Here is a 20645-nt window from a genome sequence, read left to right on the forward strand (position 1 = left end):
TAAATGGTGTAAAAACAAAATGTTATAACCCTCATGGTTTTTAAAAATTATATCACATTTGTTTATCTTTTAAAAATTGAGTGTACTGTGCAATACCAAATATTCTAGAGAAGTGATAAGTATTAACAAATAAAGCTTTTTGCTAATAGATGTTTTTTTAACATGAGTTGACCAGCACAGGAATTGATTTGCTTTAAATCGTGTTTAGAAAACTAAGAATTACTTGATTTCTCTGTTTAGGTGCTTAATAGAAAAAAGGGTTTCCGTAGTAGTGCCATATATGTTACAAAATGTATTCACAATGCAATGTCTTTCTTTTGGGGGCTGGCAGTCTTCAAGGAGGCATCCATACATTTCAAAATTTGTTGGATTTTATTATCTTGAAGTCATTGTTAATCTGAGGTGAAAAGTAATTGCTAAATAGAAATTCTGAGAAGAAAAAAGCCTCATCTTTTTCACTTAGTATAGAAAGTGCTGTTGTATGAGGTGGGTTTTAAGATGATCTTATGGAAAAACTGAACTGAAAAAAATTCCACAAGGTATAGAGTGAAAATGAATGTCTTCAAAACTTTTTACAAAATGAAATGTCTCAATCCTAATGTTTTCTGTAGTTTCTCTGTTGAGATATCTGTAGTTTCTCTGGATCTAAATCAGTGAAAATTTTTATAATCTAAAATAAAATTTTTATAATTTATAACTAAATTTTATAATTTAAAATAATTTATAAATTAAAATAATTTTTGTGCAATAATTTTAATGGTTCTTTTAATTTTAGGCTAACGTTTACTTAAAATGTCAAAAGTTACTGGATTTTAAAAACATTTCTTTTAAAGGAAATTTTCCAGTTATAAGGCAGTGGAAGGAAGTAAATTAAAGGCTTTTGTTATTACACAAGGAAGCAAATTAAAGATTTCAAAATGACTTTATTAATTGCGTTGAGAAAACAGAATAAAGTCCTCTATCTCCTCTCAAGAGATATTCAAAACCTTTCTTGAAAATGAGCTCTTTTTTTTCTATGAGAGTTGGGGCAATAAGGAAATCATTAAATATGAACAGGTCATTTTAATGCCTAATGGACTTTAAAAAAAACTGAAGAAGGTTCATCTCACCATGGCCAGGAAAGCAGCTCCTTGCTTGATGTTCTTTTAGAAATTTACTGGCATATAAATGAGAGGAAGTTTTTTTTAAAAAAATAAATAAAATACATTCAATACAAAGAGGTGTATTTTAGTCTAGCCATGAAAAAAATTAATAATAGCACTTAATGGAGAGATGGAACTATCAAACAACCGAGAGTGCTTGAACTTCAGTTACTTGTTGGAAATTGCCTAATGGAGACTTCAAATTAGTCTGGGGAAAAAAATGTGCATGTGTATGTATATTAAAATATATATATTATATATTTGGAAGAAAATTTTTGGATTATCTAGGGAATTGATAATGGAAGTGGGAAATATTCTTAAGTCATCATCAGAAAGCTTTTATCAACTGACTAAATGTTTTTGAGTCTGTGATAGGCACCTCCAATGAAAATTATTATTATTATTTTTTTTCCAATGAAAATTATAAACTATCCTTTAGTTCATCCAAATGTCAGATATCAAAGTTCTTTTTAAAGATTCTAGAAAGAATGTCAATGGCAGCTATCTATTTCTAGCTTCCAAACTATTAACAGTATGACATTCACTTGTGTAATTTATAGAAAATAAGTGGGTACTATTCTAAATTGCTAGTTCAAGCCATTTTTTACTTAGTATTTACATTTTATAATCATATCACCTTTTTTTAGGTCCAAAAGGCAGATTCTTATGCTGTTAAGACCTATGAAAGTATGTATCCCCATTTTAAAAAACAAAAATCTACCTTTAATAGAAAAGGAAAAAGGACAAGGTAATCTTAAATTATAAACAAAGGTTTTGAATGGTAAGATATAATCAGTCATCTCTGACTTGCTTTTTACATAGTATATGTATTCTAAGATAGAAAAATCAACATTTTATTTTTTAAATTGTTTTTCAAAGTAGTTATGTGTCCTTTAATTTAATCTTTCAAGGGATTTCTTTGTTTTATAAAGCAATGGGAAATCCAGAAAACATAGAAGATGCGTACGTTGCTGTTATTCGGCCAAAGAATGCTGCCAGTCTCAATTCTCGGGAATACAGAGCTAAGTCATATGAAGTGAGAACGATTTACTAACATTTGATTTTCAACCATTGAATGTCATTCTCCATTATCATTTTCATTTACATATAAAGTAAAACCATAGCCTGTAAATTCTTGTTGATAACCTTGATCTTGACAAGCTAGAATTTACAGTTGTAGATCTGCCCATCATCATGTCTTTTCTGCTGCATGTGTTTTGACCATTTTTCTATTCATTGATATGGATAAATTATTAGATATTAAAAGTTACTTATTTGAGTTTTACTTATATAACTTACGAGAGTTTGGTTTTTAGTACGGTTTACGGAATGGCTCTCAAAAATTGAAAAAAAAAATGCAAAATTCAGCTTATTCAAAATTCCAACCTAAATTTTGTTCTTGGTTGTTTTCCCAAAGAACTATTTTCAAAAGTTCATTAAAAAATATCTTTTCCTTTAATTAAGTTTTAGGCAATTAAGTTACTTCTCTGTAGTCTTGAATACATATATTAGTAAACATGATTGAGGCTCCCGCCAAAACAAACCCAAAGCAGAATTGTTATCTTTTCTATGCAGCAGATTTCAAGCATCATAAAATACTTCTAATCTAATCTAACTTCAACTAACTTCTCTAGTATTTTGCTTTAATTGCTTTTTTAAGGTTAGTTATCTGAAACCTATTAAGGGATACTGTAGGGGTTCTGAGGAGACTGCTGCTTCAGCAGTGCTCTGGCTTACTGGTTCTCAGTCTTGGCTACACTGTTAAATCACCTGGGGGACTTTAAAATTTCCAGTACCAGGACCCCACTCCCCTGACATTCTGATTTAATAGGTCTGAGATGAAGCTGTACGTTGATACTGTTTTGAAAGCGTCCAGGTTATTCTTATATGCAGCTAGGGTTAAGAAAGACTGCTGGCTTATTATATTCTAGGACAAGTAAATTTTATTTTAAACACTCTCTTAAAATTATTTTTCTCATCTAAGATTTTGTTGCATGAAGTTCCCATTGAAGGACAGAAAAAAAAGAGAAAGAAGGTTTTGTTGGAAACTAAACTTCAAGGCAACAGTGAAATAACACAAGGCATATTGGATTATGTAGTAGAAACCACCAAACCAATTTCTCCTGCAAACCAGGGTATTAGAGGTAAGAAACTTTTCTTTTTAACACAGTTGGCTTTAAATGCTTGTGGAGAAAGACATTTTAAAAAGTAGATTAAAATCAGTTTCTTTTTATGTTCCTTTTCATTTGAAAAACTTGAAAAAGACTCAGAAATTTCTAGGGTTTTTTTTTTTTAAGGTGCAGCCAAGCCCCCTTCAAAAAGTAACTTAACAATTTTTTTTAAGTTAAAAAATATTTTTGAAATGTTTAAATAATTTTAAGTAAAAAAAAATTGAAAATATTTAAATTGTGTTAATGATTTGTTCAAGAGAGAGAGGAAGCCAACGGGTGGCTTGAAAATTAAAAGAAAGCACAAAATTACTTTTGTTAGAAGTATATTTCCCTAGATAAGTATCTGTGAACTACTATGTTTGTTTCTGTACTCCAGGCCAAGAGAAAACTATAAACCTCTCTCCATAACTAAGTAACAGTTAAGATTTTGTGTATTAGAGCAAGTCCTATAAATTACCAGCCAACAGAGGTTTTCTTCCCATTTCGTCACAAGAAGAAGATCATTTTCAAAAAGCCAAAATGAATTGTAGAAGTATTCACCCTGAAAGGTTCAGGCCTCATTTAAAATATTAGATAATCTATAGCCTATGAAACTGATTAAACATTAATGATCAATTTTATCAGGCTGTGGCCTCACAAGAAACATATAGCAGAAGTTACAGAAATTATATACTCTGTACAGGATTCAGGCATTATAATTAAAAAGGTAAAGCTAATTTCAGTCAAACAGCAGTTGAAAACAGTTGTTGATAATGAGGTAAAGCATACCTCTCTGTGCCTACTTTTTGGTTTTTTAAAGCTTATTTAGTGTTTTTTTCTATTTGTTCATCTTTATAGAGATTAGCTGTCTAATTCATCTCTCACTAAAGAGACTATTTTTGTTGCAGAGATAAGGCTGAATCCTGTCATTTGATTTGTTGGTTATTTGTTGGTTATTTGTTGGAATAGTTGTTCTCTAGAGATAGCTGAACTAAGCCTGTTTCATAACTTCTGGAGGTACCATTCACCATATTTACCTCCCCAACCGGTAACCTCCTCAATAGGGCCTGCAGGGTTTTTGTGGCTTGGGGCTCTAAGCATTGTAACTCGAGATTATAAGAAGTTCCTGCATAAATTTACAGATCTTTGATACACATTCTGAGTACTACAGAGAGAATCCCCTTTCCCTAATTATCAGATTGACTTTTTAAATAAAATGATCTAGAAATTGATCTTAGCTAAAAAGGGGGACTATCCCTTTGGGTGATCAAGGCAAGTGAAAGGCTCTTTTGGATGCCACAAATTTGTCAGCCTTTTCTACCTCTGTCTTGGACTTCTCTGATAAATTTTCATCCAGATTTGTTTTACTATCACTAAATTGTTATAGTTATCAGGATCTATTCTGAGATCAAATTAATGAGACAAAGTCTGAGCCCAAATCACATATTTGAGCTGAGATAGACAAGTCATAATTTGCTATGAATTAGCCAAACTCTACCACTTGGTTCATTTACCAAAAAGGGGGATACAAGTGATATCAGTGTTAACAAAAATATCCCTTGGCCCAGAGGGCTGGGTAGTTTTTCTTAGGAGAAGTTACAAGTGGATAGGCACCCTGAAACATGTCTAGCACAATTATGTCTTATATACTTAGACAGTAGAATGTACTAACACATTTTCAGGCAGCTTTTAATAAGAGAAATGAAAGTAAAGAAGTTTTACTTAACTAAATAGACAGTTGTATCAATGAACCATACCATACCTGACTATCCTATTCAATTGAGGTTTTCTAAAAGTGTGAAATATTTTTATAGAGTAATATGATTTCTTATATAAGCAGTAGTTGTGCCTTTTTGTGCAGTGCTATATATAGTTTATAAAGCACTACCACAATTACTTATTAATGAAATTCTTAAATTGGCCCTGTGAGTTGGTATATCGTCATTTTTACATCTGTAAAATGGAAATGCAAACATAGGTTGTCACCTACAAAAATCATATTCCCATTAGTGGAGGAGTTAGGACTAGAACCTCATTTCCCAACTTGTAATCAGTGCTTTTCTTTCCCCGCATGACAGATCTCATAGTTACATATATAATTTGCAAAGTAGGCAATTAAACAATGGATCAGAACTGGATTTAAGGAAGCTGCAAGGCAGGAAAGATTAAGTGGGACAAGACCTCAAGCCAGACAAAAGAAATATTGCCTCTGAAATTTATCAGAATGTATCTAACACTTATATTTTGTACAAGTGTCTATTTTGTAAAAAATTGTTTGGGGGCTATAATAATAATGTGCCATAATAATCACAAATATTGACTCCAGCATTTTGTGAATGAATGAAGCTGCTTGAACTCATATTATCTACCTGTCCACAGAAGGCATCCAGCCAGACATTCCTACCTGGGTCAAGAACAAGGTTCTATTTCTTGGGGTGGGGAGATTGGAAAGGTTGATAAAAATTATGACAAAGGCATCCAGAACATAAAAGGATTTAGAGTGAAAGACTTGTAGGTTACTATTTATAGCCCCCTTGCTGCCAAATCAGGAACAACAGACTAAGTATACGAATGGTGGTTACAATTCAGAACAATAGTTTATAGCCCAATCAGATTTTAATAAAAACTGAAATTGAGGGCGGAGGTTGAATATTAAATGAAGAGCTGCTAAACTTTAAGACTTTGCAGTTTATGTACACTACGCTTCTTGGCCAGCTTAGACTTTAGTGAAACTCTTACCATCTACATCCCAACTGAATGAAGTATATGCCTGTTCACCCTGCAGGATGTGCTGCTGTTCAGTTGCTCTGTCAGTCCTTAGCAGGACGGTTTTCCTTGCTATGTATAGGAAGCTTCTCTTCTAGTGAGTCAGAACAGGGGATCTATTAGTTGACTGTCCACAGAATGATTTACATTATTATTAGAATTACCAGTTTTTATTAGTGCCCATAATAAAATTGACTTTTTATATTTCAGTTCCTCTTAATACTGCCTTTAAAATATTTTTTCTAATTCTCAAGGTAATATATAAGATTTTAAAAGGCCCATTATTTTTATCTTTACTGACTTAAAAAAAATGATTAGGAAAACGAGTGGTACTAATGAAGAAATTTCCTCTGGATGGGGAGAAGATGGGCAGAGAAGCGGCATTATTTATTGTTCCATCAGTTGTCAAAGGTAAAGTCTAAGTTTCACCTTATGAATCTTTGTGTACCTTAGGTGCTAAGTTAAAGTCTGTTGAGGAACTTAGGAATTTGGATTCATAGTTACTATTGTAATACTATTATAAAATACATGTTTTTAAGATAATGGAAGATGGAGAAATTTGTTACTTAAAAAGATGTTTTGATTTCAAAGTAATATTCAGGCTTCCAGACTGATCAGTAATGTTTTTGTTTCTGTTTTTAAAAGTAGAACAAAGAAGTGAGGAAGGAAGCCATAATCGAAACAAAAAGTTTTTAGCTTATAATGAGGGATTTTTCAGACTATGCTATATAGGTAGAATAGAAATAAAAATTTATGTATTTTGGAAAATTAACAGATTATGATCAGAACCTATCTTATATTTGGGAAAAGAAAGTGTCAGTAATAGTTCTAAAATACTCTTCCCAACAGTAGTGATAATATTTAAAGAACTTAGATCTAATATGAAAATTTAATTTGAGCTTTGACAAGGAATTTATCCTATTATCCTGGAATAATAGAAAAAATACTGAGCTTCAGTGCAGACCTTGCAGCCCACTAATTTTGTGTTCTGGGCAAATCACCTCTTTAAGCCTCACCTCTTTATTTGTAAGATAGGTATCTGCTCCTACTTGGTTCATCGTGCTGGAAGAACTCAGTGAGGTATTAGATGTAAAAATCACTTTGGAACCTGTAGAGTACTGGGCTCATGTAAGGCAGTAATAATACTGATAATATATTAATGACCCACTGTGGACATCTCATCAGACTGCTGTTACACAGTACTTACACGTATTTTATCAGCCAGCTCTACCATTCCAGAATTTTTTTTTTCCCCAGCCATACTTAGGTAAAACAGATCAGTATGTTAAATGGTGCTGGAAATCTTATTATTAATCAGAATTTTACAACATTGTTGAGGAAGAGGAAGGGGAAACAATTTCTGTAGTCCTCCAGGATTCTAAATCCTGCATTCACCCAAATGGATAAGGTCACAAAGCTGGCCAGCACTTGAATCCAGGTCTACTAATTTAAAATCTAGAACAATTTATGTTATACTTAACAACTTTTTTTTAACATACTGTGTACTTTTAAATAAAAATCATGCAGTCATAAACCTTTTATATGATGGCATAATTCTTCATTTTTCTTTTTCAGATAATACTAAATATACGTATACTCCAGGATGCCCAATTTTTTACTGCTTACAAGATATTATGCGAGTCTGTAGTGAATCCAGCACTCACTTTGCTGCACTTACAGCAAGAATGTTAATAGCCTTGGATAAGTAAGAACTGCCATTAAAAATATTTTTTAATAAATCAAATATATGTTCATATTAGATATTAGCACTGAGAGATAGAAATTCTTTTGGAAGAAAATAATAAAATTAATAATATATAAATTAAGAAATGGTAAGTTTTTAAAGTATAATATAAAAATTTTAAACCCCAAAGACAAGATTGTCCTGATTTGCTTGCAACATGTTAAGTTTATTCTTAGAAAATGACAAAGATTGCCCTGGCCTAAGAATTAAGATTCCTTTGTTATAAAACTAGATTTAGTATTGATTTACCCTTATCAGTGAACAAGTCGTTTCACCTGTCATGCCTTTTGTCTTTCTGTAACAGCAGGTCTAATGTCACCTACATCTCAGTGGTTTAAATTTTTAAAGGGCTTCATGTTTTTTGAAAAGGATTTTAATTATTATTATGTTACATGCATTAGAAAAAAAATAGTTTGCTATGTCCAATAACAGAACTTTTATTTACAGTAAATGAAGTACTTAACACTAATTAAAATTATAAAAATCCCGGGACTTCCCTGGTGGCACAGTGGTTAAGAATCCTCCTGCCAATGCAGGGGACACGGGTGTGAGCCCTGGTCCAGGAAGATTCCACAAGCTGCACAGCAACTAAGCCCATGCACCACAGCTACTGAGCCTGAGCTCTAGAGCCCGTGAGCCACAACTACTGAGCCCATGTGCCCCAACTGCTGAAGCCCATGCACCTAGAGCCCGTGCTCTGCAACAAGAGAAGCCACCGCAATGAGAAGCCTGTGCACCTCACTGAAGAGTAGCCCCCACTCGCTGCAACTAGAGAAAGCCCATGCGCAGCAACGAAGACCCAGCAGAGCTAAAAATAAATTAATTAATTTTTTAAAAAAATTATAAAAATCTGAATGTAATATTAGAAAGAATCACACATCAGAGTTGGATAGTAGTTTAGTTTTTTCATCTTCACTTTTTAACAAATACATCTACTACCTCTTTTTTTTATTTTGCCAGGTGGTTAGATGAACGTCATGCACAATCTCACTTTATTCCGGCTTTATTCCGACCTTCTCCTCTTGAGCGGATAAAAACTAATGTTATAAACCCTGCATATGCTACTGAATCAGGTCAGACAGAAAACTCACTACATATGGGCTATAGTGCACTAGAAATAAAGAGTAAAATGTTAGCCCTAGAGAAAGCAGATACCTGTATTTACAACCCTTTGTTTGGATCAGATCTTCAATATACAAACCGGGTAAGAGTTGAATGAATTTTGGCTCTGATTTCAAAAGACATTTCATTTCAAATGTAATTTTTTTTCCTGAGATAAATGCATCTATTACTAATTGTAAACATTAAGATGACATCCGTACTTAGCTCTGTTTTTATACATCAAAGTCAAGTATCTAAAGCTCTTTTTGTTTTGTTTTGTTTTCCCTTTCTAGGTAGATAAAGTGGTAATAAATCCATACTTTGGTCTAGGAGCTCCAGACTATTCAAAAATCCAAATTCCCAAACAGGAAAAATGGCAGAGAAGCATGAGCAGTGTCACAGAAGACAAGTACTGTTCTGGTTTTCCTCCACATTGCTTTTTAAACACCTACATTCTAATGTTAAAGTACTGTTTAAAATGATATATGCAATTAGTATGCAGTGTCATCATTGCATAAATGATTTAGTTTACAGCTGCTCAGTGAAACATAGCTTTCATAGATATGTCACATTTGTTTCAAAACAATCTGAATTTCAACAGTGCCTTTTTTTTTTTTTTTTTTTTTTCCTTTTAACGATTAGGGAACGACAGTGGGTAGATGATTTTCCTCTCCATCGAAGTGCCTGTGAAGGAGATTCGGAATTATTAAGCCGACTTCTCAATGAAAGATTTTCAGTCAACCAATTAGATAGTGACCACTGGGCACCCATTCATTATGCATGCTGGTAAATAAATTATTCTTTTGTTTTTAGAAAGAATGAATCCTTAGTTTATAAATGTTAGTGCTTCTTTTCAAAGCTGTTCTCATTCCAGCCACTTTTTCCTCTACCATGTTTGCCTTATGAGCTTTCTCTGTAGTAATCTTTGATTACTGTGTATGTGCCACACCGTTCAGATTTACAAGGTCTGCCCCACAGGAAAAGTATCATTAATGTTCTCAGGCATCCTGAGGTCATGCAGTAGGATAGCTAATGACTAGCAAGTGCCATTGCACAGCACACGGTCCCTTATTCACCCTTGCAATTTCTATTGTTTTGTACTGGAGTTGTGTTATGTTTGTTTATCCTTATTATATTTTATTTTATTATTATTATTATTTATTTTTTATCTTTGGCTGCATTGGGTCTTCGTTGCTGCGCGCAGGCTTTTCTCTGGTTGCGGTGAGTGGGGTCTACTCTTAGATGCAGTGCGCAGGCTTCTCATTGCAGTGGCTTCTCTTGTTGCGGAGCACGGGCTCTAGGCCATGGGCTTCAGTAGTTGTGGCATATGGGCTCAGTAGTTGTGGCTCACAGGCTCTAGAGCTCAGGCTCAGTAGTTGTGGCACACGGGCTTAGTTGCTCCGTGGCATGTGGGATCTTTCCAGACCAGGGCTTAAACCTGTGTCCCCTGCACTGGCAGGCGGATTCTTAACCACTGTGCCACCAGGGAAGCCCTATCGTTATTATAAAATTTACATGTGTTAGCTACTTATGATTTGACCTTGCATCATGTTAGAAAAGTATTCTTTTAGTTCTTTGGAAAGCTGTGGTATCAGGAAACACCCAAAAGTTTTCATTAGAATTAAAGCCTTCCTTTTTTTTTTTTTTTTTTTTTAATGAGAGGGACTAGCTCACAGGATTGGAGTTAGCTCTTTCCACTGGTTGCCCAGTGTAGTTCTTGCTCTCGTACTCTTCTCACATAATAATAACTCTTCCCCTTAGTCTGGGCTGAGTTTTTAAATTTATGTTCGTAGCAGTAGTTAACTATTTGCTGTAGCCTGTCCTCTAGAAAGGATGTAATGAAGTTATTTACCATTATTGCTTATGGGAAAGTTGCTTTTGACTTACTGTTTAAAGTGAGCTTCTTTGGCTAGTTTAAGAAGTGCCTACACTATTTACTGGCCGTTAAAGTCCACAGCTTTTTAGCTGCATGACGTTGAGCAAGTGACTTTACTTCAGAGGTCCCCAACCCCCAGGCTGTGGACTGGTACTGGTCCGCAGCCTGTTAGGACCCGGGACGCACAGCAAGAGGTGAGCTGCAGGCGAGCGAGCGAAGCTTCATCTGCCGCTCCCCGTCACTTGCGTTACCTACCGCCTGAACCATCCCCCCCATCGTCTATGGAAAAATTGTCTCCCACGAAACCAGTCCCTGGTGCCAGAAAGGTTACTGCTGCCTTACTTTACCTCTCTGCATCTTAGTTTATTTATCTATATGTAAAATACATTAATTAGATCATTTTCAACTCAAACTCTTTTTATTTCACTGTGATCAAATAGCTTATTGATCAATATAGTTGCTTTTAATATATATCTTTTCTCCATTAAAAATTTGCTGTTTTCTTAAAAATATGCTCCTTTATTAAATAAATATGCTCTTAATTTTTTTTCTGTTTCCTTAAAAATATATTCTTTTATTCTATAAATGCATTCTTAGTTGTTTTACCATTACAGGGAATTTTTATACTCAGATTTGGAAAGAGTTACCCTAAATCTTCTTTCACTGAACTTACAGTTGTTTCTTCAGATTGCTGGTAGATACTGGTAGCAGCAGCAGTACCAGAAGAAATCACATGCTTTTTCTTGAGCTAAACAAAAAGAGGTAGAGAATATAGTTCAAACTCCAAGAAAGTACACTGTGGAATTGAAAGACAGAGGCAGTGAATTTTAGCTTAGGAATCCCCAATTTATATTTGCCTATATTGTTGCCCTTTTTGTGGCAGGGCCTTTTTTTCTTCTCTATTAAAAGAATGGTAATATTTCAACTGCCTATTACATAAAAACAGAAGTATGGTATAGTATTTAATGTGCTTTGGAATGTACCTATGTTTCAGACCCAACTGAAACTTTTAGTTCCTAAAAGTATGGCCTTTAGCAAATTACTTAATGTCTCTAAGGATCTGTTTCTTTATCTAAAAGATGAGTTTAATTTTAGTGTCTCTCTTCAGATTAGAGGAGAAAATGCAAATAAATGCTTTGAAGGGTACCTGGCAGTAATAAGTACTCAAAAAATGTTGCCTGTTATTAAAGTGTTATAAAAATTTAAAGATTTTGATGTCTGAATCTAAAATTCATTAATCTGTTGTATTTTTATTTGTAAAGTCTTATTACTGCAATACACCAAGGAAGAGTTTTATCCTTCAATAAAACTAATTTCTGTCAGCTGGAAATAATAACCAAGTTTAATACACCACTGGTAGTATAGGTCACCTTGCAATACTTTTTATTTTTTTTATTTTTGGCTGCGTTGGGTCTTCGTTGCTGTGCGCGGGCTTTCTCTAGTTGTGGTGAACGGGGGCTACTTTTCATTGTGGTGTGCAGGCTTCTCATTGTGGTGGCTTCTCTTGTTGCGGAGCACGGGCTCTAGGTGCGCGGGCTTCAGTAGTTGCAGCGTGTGGGCTCAGTAGTTTTGGCTTGCGGGCTCTACAGCGCAGGCTCAGTAGTTGTGGCGCACGGGCTCAGTTGCTCCGCGGCATGTGGGATCCTCCCGGACCAGGGCTCGAACCCGTGTCCCCTGCATTGACAGGCAGATTCCTAACCATTGCGCCACCAGGGAAGTCCTGCAATACTTTTAGTAAGATAGATAATTTGATTCATGTGAATTTGAATGAAGACTGATTTAACTGTTTAGTAAAGAACATAAATGACTTTATCTTGGAAATGTACTCTTATTCACTAATTGGTACAAGGATTTAGAAGGGGAATACTGGGCTATCTCATCAAGAGACTGGGATTTGGGGCCTATCTTTATAAGCTTAGACAAGATGTTTTACTCCTCTTTTTCTGTTTTCTCATCTTTATAATGAGGGGTTTTATTAGATCAGTGGTTCTCAAACTTTTGTGTTAGGGCTCCTTGTCATTCTTCAAAATTACAGGATCCCAATTAGCTTTGGTTTATGTGAAGTATATCTAGTGTTATTTACTATATTAGAAGTTTAAAGTGAAAAATATTTTAAGCATTTCTTAATTCATTTTAAAATAACAATAAACATATTAACATAAATAACAAAGTTTTATGAAGTATGCCCTTATTTTCCAAAAACAAAAAAATTAATGAGAAAAGTAGCATTATTTTACATTTTTCCATCTTTTTACTGTCTAGCCTTGTGGAAGACAGTTGGATTCTCACATCTGATTCTGCCTTTAATTTGCTGCAATTTTCATGTCAGGTAGCTTCTAGAAAACTCCATTGTACACTTATGAGAAAATGATAATGAAAAGGGCAGATAACATCTTAGTATTATTATGAAAATATGTTTGACCAAGAGGACACCCTGAAAAGATTTCAGAGATCAAAGAGTTTCCTGGATCACTCTTTGAGGACCACTTAATTACATCACTCCTAGGATTGCTCCAAGCTTCAAAAATTCTCATATCGATGACACGTGCCTAAAAATTTTCTTTACTAGAATCACCATTTTCCAAAACTATTTAAGTTGGCTTTCTCCCCTTATGGGTAACTTGTCAGCCACTCAGTAAAAGTCTCACTGACATCTCATATTTTCTCACCTCTCTCAAATCAGTGTCTTCTCTCTCTGATAGTACTTTCAGGCTTCATATCATTGCTAAAGAGTATTTTAGAACTATGATGATTTGGCTCCCTACAAATTATTCTATCTGATTTCATTTGGGGCTTCACTGTAGCCAGCTGTGTGTTGTCTTTGTCTCATTCATCTTGTCAGCCTTTTGGTCCCCTGTAAACTATTCCAAATCTTTCTACTCTTAAGCACTTAAACTTCCACCACCTTTTTTCTCTACTCTCATCAGATAGTTTTACCCCCTATTTTCAGAGACAGTTGACGCCATCAGAAATGTCCTTCTTCTCCACCCCAATCATCAGTTTTTGTTCCCATCTCTCTCCTGTATCATAGGGTTTGCATGAAAAATCCTTCTTGTTCCCCATTAAATTCACTTCCTACTTTGCTGCACTTTCTTTCCTCTTGTCTTCAAACATATATGGTTCCTCTCCCTCCTTGAAAAAGAACCTTAATTTGAACCTGCTGCCTCTTCTGGCCACTATCCTGTTTATTCCCTTCCTTTCATAGCCAGACTTCAATGGTAAGGGGGCCACACACTGCTTCTCTTTTTCACTCTTCATGAACCTTCTTAACCTTTTCTGAGTTTTTAATCTCTTTCCCTGCTCTGCTGCATTAAATGCTGTTGACCACCCCTTTGTTCGAGGAACAAATTGCAGTTGAAAGGATAGCTATAATGGAGCTATAGTAAAGGTCAGTACAAATGCAAGATATAACTGATACCATTATTATTATTATTGAAATACTGGTCTCCATTCTGTGACCCAAGCATGTGTTATAGTATGGAAACAGCTATACTAAGATTCAGAAAACTGGATTCTAACTGGCTGGTAACCATGAGACCTTGGGCAAGTTACTTAACTGGTACAAGCTTCATTTTTTTCATCTGTGCGCTAGAAAGATCTCTGCCTGCATCATAAGTTGCTGTGAAGATTATATTAAGTAATTATGTAAGGAAGTACCTTGAAAACTTTAAAGAATCATACAAAATATGTTTATATTAATTATTTTTATTATTACTTCTTGAATTGCTCCCCTAGTATCTTTTCCTATCCTGAAAGTGTTTTTCAAGATGCATTTCATTGTTCTAAAATGTTCATCTTTCTCAAAATTCTGTCTCAGAAAGATTTCATCCATTCCTCCCAGCCTTAACAGTAATTCTTTTCAGTTGGATGAATTTGCATATTCTTAGATATCTCAAGCCTTTGCCTTCCTCCTGAGTACCAAGTCTGCATTTTCAATTGCCAACTGAACAATTTAGTCACTCATTTTTTTTATTATACATAAGGCAGTTTGGAGAATGCAAAGACATAACCTTCAAGGAGCTTCCAGGCTTATAGAAATGTATATATACAAGGATGAAAGTAGATAAAATGAGATTAAAAAGTAAAACTGAAATGGTAAAATGTAATGGGAATATAGAGGAGGTAGATTTTAAACTGTTTCAGAGAAATAATAGAACTTAACCTAAACAAAGTCAGGAGGGGGGAAAAGGACATCTCAAGAATAGCTAAGAACATGAGCAAACAGTCATATGAATAAGAAGGCTAGGATACAATTAGCAGGTTTAGGGCGTAGGAAAACCATAGGGTATGTGAAGGGGAAGAAAGTTGACAGTAAATCGTGTTAGTTCTAAAGATGTGCTATTTTCCCCTCAAATGCACCATATTTAAAAGCAAATTTCCTTTCCCCTTCTACCCATTTATTTCCAAAAAATGAATTACCTTTCCACCATTGCATTAGATTGCGACCTTATATACGTCTTTGTAACCAAATGGTGGACTCACTATATCTCGCACATTCTTTGTACTCTGCTTACTCTTTTTCCCACTATCTAGAATATTTACTTCTCTTCAGCATCTCTTCAGCTTCTTCCTATTTAAAATCCAGTTCAAATTATTCTTCTATCAGAACACTTTTCAGAACTGAGACTGAAATCTTAATCTTCCTTTTCCAACATTTTTTAAAGCATTAATTATATACTATTATGATTTGACAGATACATATTTTTTGATTGTTCTCCTCAACTGTTACTTAAATTTTACAGCGTTATGTAATTTATCTCATGTTTTTGGTTTCCTCTCTGATTACATTATAAGCCTTTACCAGAGTAGAGACCATTCATCTTAACATATCTTTGTGTCTCCCACATTGCCTCATACAGCAGCTATGTGGAGAATTACGTCTTTGGGCCTATTTTGTAAATCAAAGGCAGGGCTGGGTAAAAAGCATTATTAAATTTATGGGTTACTTTCTGCTTCTGAAAATAATTTTGACTAAAAATTTTATCTCCCTAATTTATAATTTTTGTGTTTTGTGTGATAGTGATTCTCTATCATCTGCTCTATCTTGTATTTGAGATTATATTTTCTCCCAGTTGATGAGAAATAGAAACAGTTGAACTGAATCAGAGTAATTCATAAGAAATCCCTAAGCACTGAAAACATTACATCAGTGTCTTCATTCCTTGTTCTCTGCCCTAGAAAAATCTTAGATTTCTTTGAGATATTGTCTAAAATTTGGATTTTTCAAACATTTCAGATGACTTTTTAGGTGTTTTATTTTTTTATAGGTATGGAAAAGTTGAAGCCACTCGCATATTGTTAGAGAAAGGAAAGTGCAATCCAAACCTTTTAAATGGACAACTTAGTTCTCCTCTTCATTTTGCTGCTGGAGGAGGACATGCTGAAATAGTACAGATTCTCCTAAACCATCCAGAAGTTGACAGAGTAAGTTATTTTCCAGGCTTTTTTTTTTTTTTTTAATGATCAAACAGTGAATAACAAGTAGTGACACTAAAATGTTAAGTTATACACTTGAGAGGTCAGCTGAAAAATAGAAACAAATTTCACTTACTATATAGAATAAGTAATATTTATGTATACACTTTGCTTTTGTACATAATTTTTTAGATTATAGTAAAATATGTCTCACATAAAATTTACCATTTTAGCCATTTTTAGATGTACATTGGCATTAAGTACATTTACATTGTTTTAGAACCATCACCGCCATGCATCTACAGAATGTACATAAAATTTAACCTCTTTTCATTTTATATTGTATTTTCTCAAAAATATCTTTAAGAAGGAAAAGGATATTTTGGGATTTGTATTAACAAGTATTTTGGGGCTTCCCTGTTGGCGCAGTGGTTAAGAATCCACCTGCCAATGCAGGGGACGTGGGTTCGAGCCCTGGTCTAGGAAGGTCCCACATGCCACGGAGCAGCTAAGCCTGTTCACCACAGCTACTGAGCCTGCGCTCTAGAGCCCGCGAGCCACAGCTACTGAGCCCACGTGCCTAGAGCCCGTGCTCTGCAACAAGAAAAGCCACTGCAATGAGAAGCCTGCGCACCACAATGAAGAGTAGCCCCCACTGGCCGCAGCTAGAGAAAGCCCACGCGCAGCAACGAAGACCCAACGCAGCCCCAACGCAGCCAAAAATAAATAAATAAAATAAATAGATTTAAAAATAAAAGCTTTAACAAAACCTTTGTTGTTGCTGTAATCAGAACTTTTGAAAAACAATAATCACATTGATTAGTGCTTTGAGTCTTTCATCTTTGGCAGTTCATGTTTATTTTAAGTATAGCATGCACTGAGTTTGCTTAATATGTACTTAACACTTGACAGTAGTTTTTTAATGAAACTTTGATATTTTCCCTTATTTGTACATTTGTAATGCCTTTTATCTTTAACCTTTTCTTTTCCCCCCACATTTCTAGCACATAACAGACCAACAAGGAAGATCTCCTTTAAATATTTGTGAAGAAAACAAACAAAATAATTGGGAAGAAGCTGCAAAATTGTTGAAGGAAGCCATTAACAAACCAGTAAGAATTATCTTCATAAATACTAGTTAGAGCCAAGCATTGTATTTAAATTGATAAGTAATTTGAGGATCTGTGGCAAGAGTGGAAGGATATAAATGTATGGATGGCTTCTTTCCTGCTTTTATAAAACCTCATGGTTAGACTTCATAGGTATTAAATTTGTTATCATCCCTAATATTTGAACATTTATTCTTGCATATCAAAATAAAACTGCATAAATAAATCTTTCAATCACTTAAAATTAATCTGATTTCCAGTGTAATTTGTATACTTGATATGCTGATTACAAATTTTAACCTATTCATTAAAGCATCTCTCTCTACTTAGGCCTTCTAAGTAATATATTATATTTGTAAATATTGGTTTGGCCAAAAAGTTCGTTTGGGTTTTCTCATAACGTATGAAAAACCTGAACAAACTTTTTGGCCAACCCAATAATAATATTACACATCATTTGGTAATTTAGTTTCGGCAAGTTGTCATCTACAGATTCATTTTCCTCCTCAAGATAGTGAATGGGTTAAAATAGGAGATTTCTAAGTCTTTTATTCTGCCAATTCAACCTGGCCTTTCCACCTACTTATGTACAAAATAATTAGCAGTGACATTAAAATAGAGAAGAATTAACAATTAGAAAACACTCAGTTATGCCTGAAAGTTATAGTGACGATAAAACTGTTATCAGTTTAAAAATTGTTTGGAAACTTGCAAACCAGATAAAAGGATTTATACCAACTGATAAAGGATATAAGTTTTATACCAACAGGTATAACCCATATGTTTGAGCCTTTCCAGACATTTCTATTAAGTAGGCAATGAGTATTTGTTGAGTATTTCTGTAAATTTAACACCATAAAATGCTGAAAGTGATGTGATAAAGAATACATATTCTTTATTTATTCAGTACATGATCTCTGCCTTTAAGGAAAATTACACACATTCATACACATTTTTGTCAAAACACTATTCCCTGAGTACAGGACAAAAGCAAGGAAATAGATAAGCAGTATAGGCACCCTTATGTTATACTTCGTTGCAATTTGTCTTCTATTTGTATAGTTAAAACACATTTTTAGGGACTTCCCTGGTGGCACAGTGGTTAAGAATCTGCCTGCCAATGCAGGGGACACGGGTTTGAGCCCTGATCCAGGAAGATCCCACATGCTGTGGAGCAACTAAGCCCATACACCACAGCTACTGAGCCTGTGCTCTAGACCCCGCGAGCCGCAACTACTGAAGCCCATGCACTGCAATGAAGAGTAACCCCCTCTTGCCGCAACTAGAGAAAGCCCGTGTGTAGCAACAAAGACCCAACGCAGCCAAAAATGAATAACTAAATAAATTTATTTTGTAAAAAACCACATTTTTATTTCTCATATAATTTTTATATCTGAATGTATAAGATAAAAGGAATTAGGTACTTTTATCTAAAATGAACTGTCCTGGAAGTTGTTTGGTGGCATCAGTTACTTCCTATAACATTAAAAATGTATTGAGAATATCATTTCTCTCTGGGATTTTCTGAACAGGAGGAAAGAAACTGGCTCAAGGTCCATTGTTTCATAACTTTTATCTGCAAAGTCTTCTATCACAGATTCCTCTTAGGACAAATTATTGCTGGTACACATTTCTACATTCTAATTTGTGGCCCACTAAACTCACGAGGTACTTGACTAACACCAGATTTAGTTAACCAAGTCTATATCCCCCATTTGATATTTACATTGTACATTAATGGCTTTAAAATATCCTTTCAGAAGATTTTGAAGTTGAATATTTTTTAAAAACCCATTTGCCTTAGTTTCTCAAACTTATTTGACCATGGAATATTCAGAGGAAAACATGTTAGAAAATATAAATAATGAAAGAAAAATTTTTTAAAATATTGCTAGAAGGTCCAGTGGTTAGGACTCTGTGCTTCCACTGCAGGGGGCACAGGTTCGATCCCTAGTTGGTGAAGTAAGGTCCCGCAAGCCACACGGCAAGGCAAAAATAAATAAATAAAATATTGCCAGAACATTCTCACTTGAAGTAGTTTTTAAGCAGATGAAGTTGAAATTAAAGCATTTTGTTGTATTGGGATGTATAATTTATAACCAGGTTGCATAATTTATTATCATTCTTTGTCCCAGTATGAAAAAGTTCGAATATACAGAATGGATGGATCATACCGTTCTGTTGAACTGAAGCACGGAAATAATACCACAGTGCAGCAGATAATGGAAGGAATGCGTCTCTCTCAAGAAACACAGCAATATTTCACTATTTGGATCTGTTCAGAAAATCTCAGTAAGAAACTTGTTATTCTGTTGTATAAACCTGATTATTCCTTTTTGAGAGTGGGTTGGTAAACTTAAGTATAGCATCAATTATTATTGACTTTTAAATTCTCAAATGATACAGCGTTCTTCTCTTTTATACAGATTGTTTATGTTCAAACTGCTGAAACAGATAAGCCTCTGCTTCCTCCTGGCCCCTCTTTGTTCATACAATGTTTGAAATGATAAAAACCAAAACATTTTTTCTTTGGCAATGAATTTGATTTGAATGCTGTTAAACGTAGTGCTCATCCAACTTGCCTTCATTTTCAGTGCTCACCTCATCTCAGAATAATACAGATTTTCTTTTTCTGTATATGGGTTTTCTATCAGATCTTTGCTATTTAAACTCAGCCCAATGTCATTATAGATTTGTCTCTCAAAGTATTGCAGATACATAAGGGATTTCATTGAGGTGGTTGTGATTGGTTATCTAGTGATTTAATTGTATTTTTTTAAACACCAAATTCTACTGATTTTCTCATTAAATAGGCTATCATGGAATTAAGGATCTTAAATATATTTGATAAATTTTATTCATTTTCAGATTTAGTCTCATAATTCTTATATTCTTAATAAACAGCTAACCTCAAATTGGGTAGTAATGTTGATTAAAGTCAATATTGTTTTAAATTTAGACCTTTAATTTGTCTGTGTTCAGTACTTAGGTACAGAGAGTTTGATAAAAAGTTTCTATGTGTTGATATAATTGGTTTATTTTTACATTATCATTTATAAAAGGAAAGATGTTTTTCAGGCCTTCAACTCAAGCCTTATCATAAACCATTGCAACATGTTCGTGACTGGCCAGAAATACTTGCTGAATTGACTAATTTGGATCCCCAAAGGGAGACACCGCAGCTTTTCCTAAGAAGAGATGTGAGACTTCCTTTGGAAGTTGAGAAAAAGGTTTGCTCAGAAATCTGTTTTACAGTCATTTAAATGTTCAGAATCTACTGAGTTCCTGTTTTAAGCACTAGAGGCAAAAATTGTGCTCTTCCTTTACAGGAGGTTTTTTTTC

General features: G+C 34.3%; 1 protein-coding gene across 7 annotated transcripts in view; it reads left to right on the forward strand.

Moving 5' to 3' along the window:
• The window catches only part of KRIT1 (KRIT1 ankyrin repeat containing), a 46501-nt gene that overhangs the window by 2722 nt on the left and 23134 nt on the right, over positions 1-20645 (forward strand). For 3 of the 7 annotated variants that reach the window (XM_082398328.1, XM_082398324.1, XM_082398326.1), the window contains exons 2-12: positions 2054-2178; positions 3127-3286; positions 6377-6469; positions 7634-7763; positions 8763-9006; positions 9197-9312; positions 9546-9689; positions 16047-16203; positions 17199-17306; positions 19439-19595; positions 20382-20533. In XM_082398328.1, coding sequence (XP_082254454.1) covers positions 2077-2178; positions 3127-3286; positions 6377-6469; positions 7634-7763; positions 8763-9006; positions 9197-9312; positions 9546-9689; positions 16047-16203; positions 17199-17306; positions 19439-19595; positions 20382-20533 — 1563 coding nt within the window. In that variant the 5' untranslated portion in view covers positions 2054-2076. The remainder of the gene's footprint in view (positions 1-2053; positions 2179-3126; positions 3287-6376; positions 6470-7633; positions 7764-8762; positions 9007-9196; positions 9313-9545; positions 9690-16046; positions 16204-17198; positions 17307-19438; positions 19596-20381; positions 20534-20645) is intronic. The other 4 variants (XM_082398327.1, XM_082398325.1, XM_082398329.1 and 1 more) reach the window with 3 other exon arrangements.

Source organism: Balaenoptera borealis (genome assembly GCF_965194805.1).
Source record: "Balaenoptera borealis genome assembly, chromosome: 7".
Taxonomy (NCBI): domain Eukaryota; kingdom Metazoa; phylum Chordata; class Mammalia; order Artiodactyla; family Balaenopteridae; genus Balaenoptera; species Balaenoptera borealis.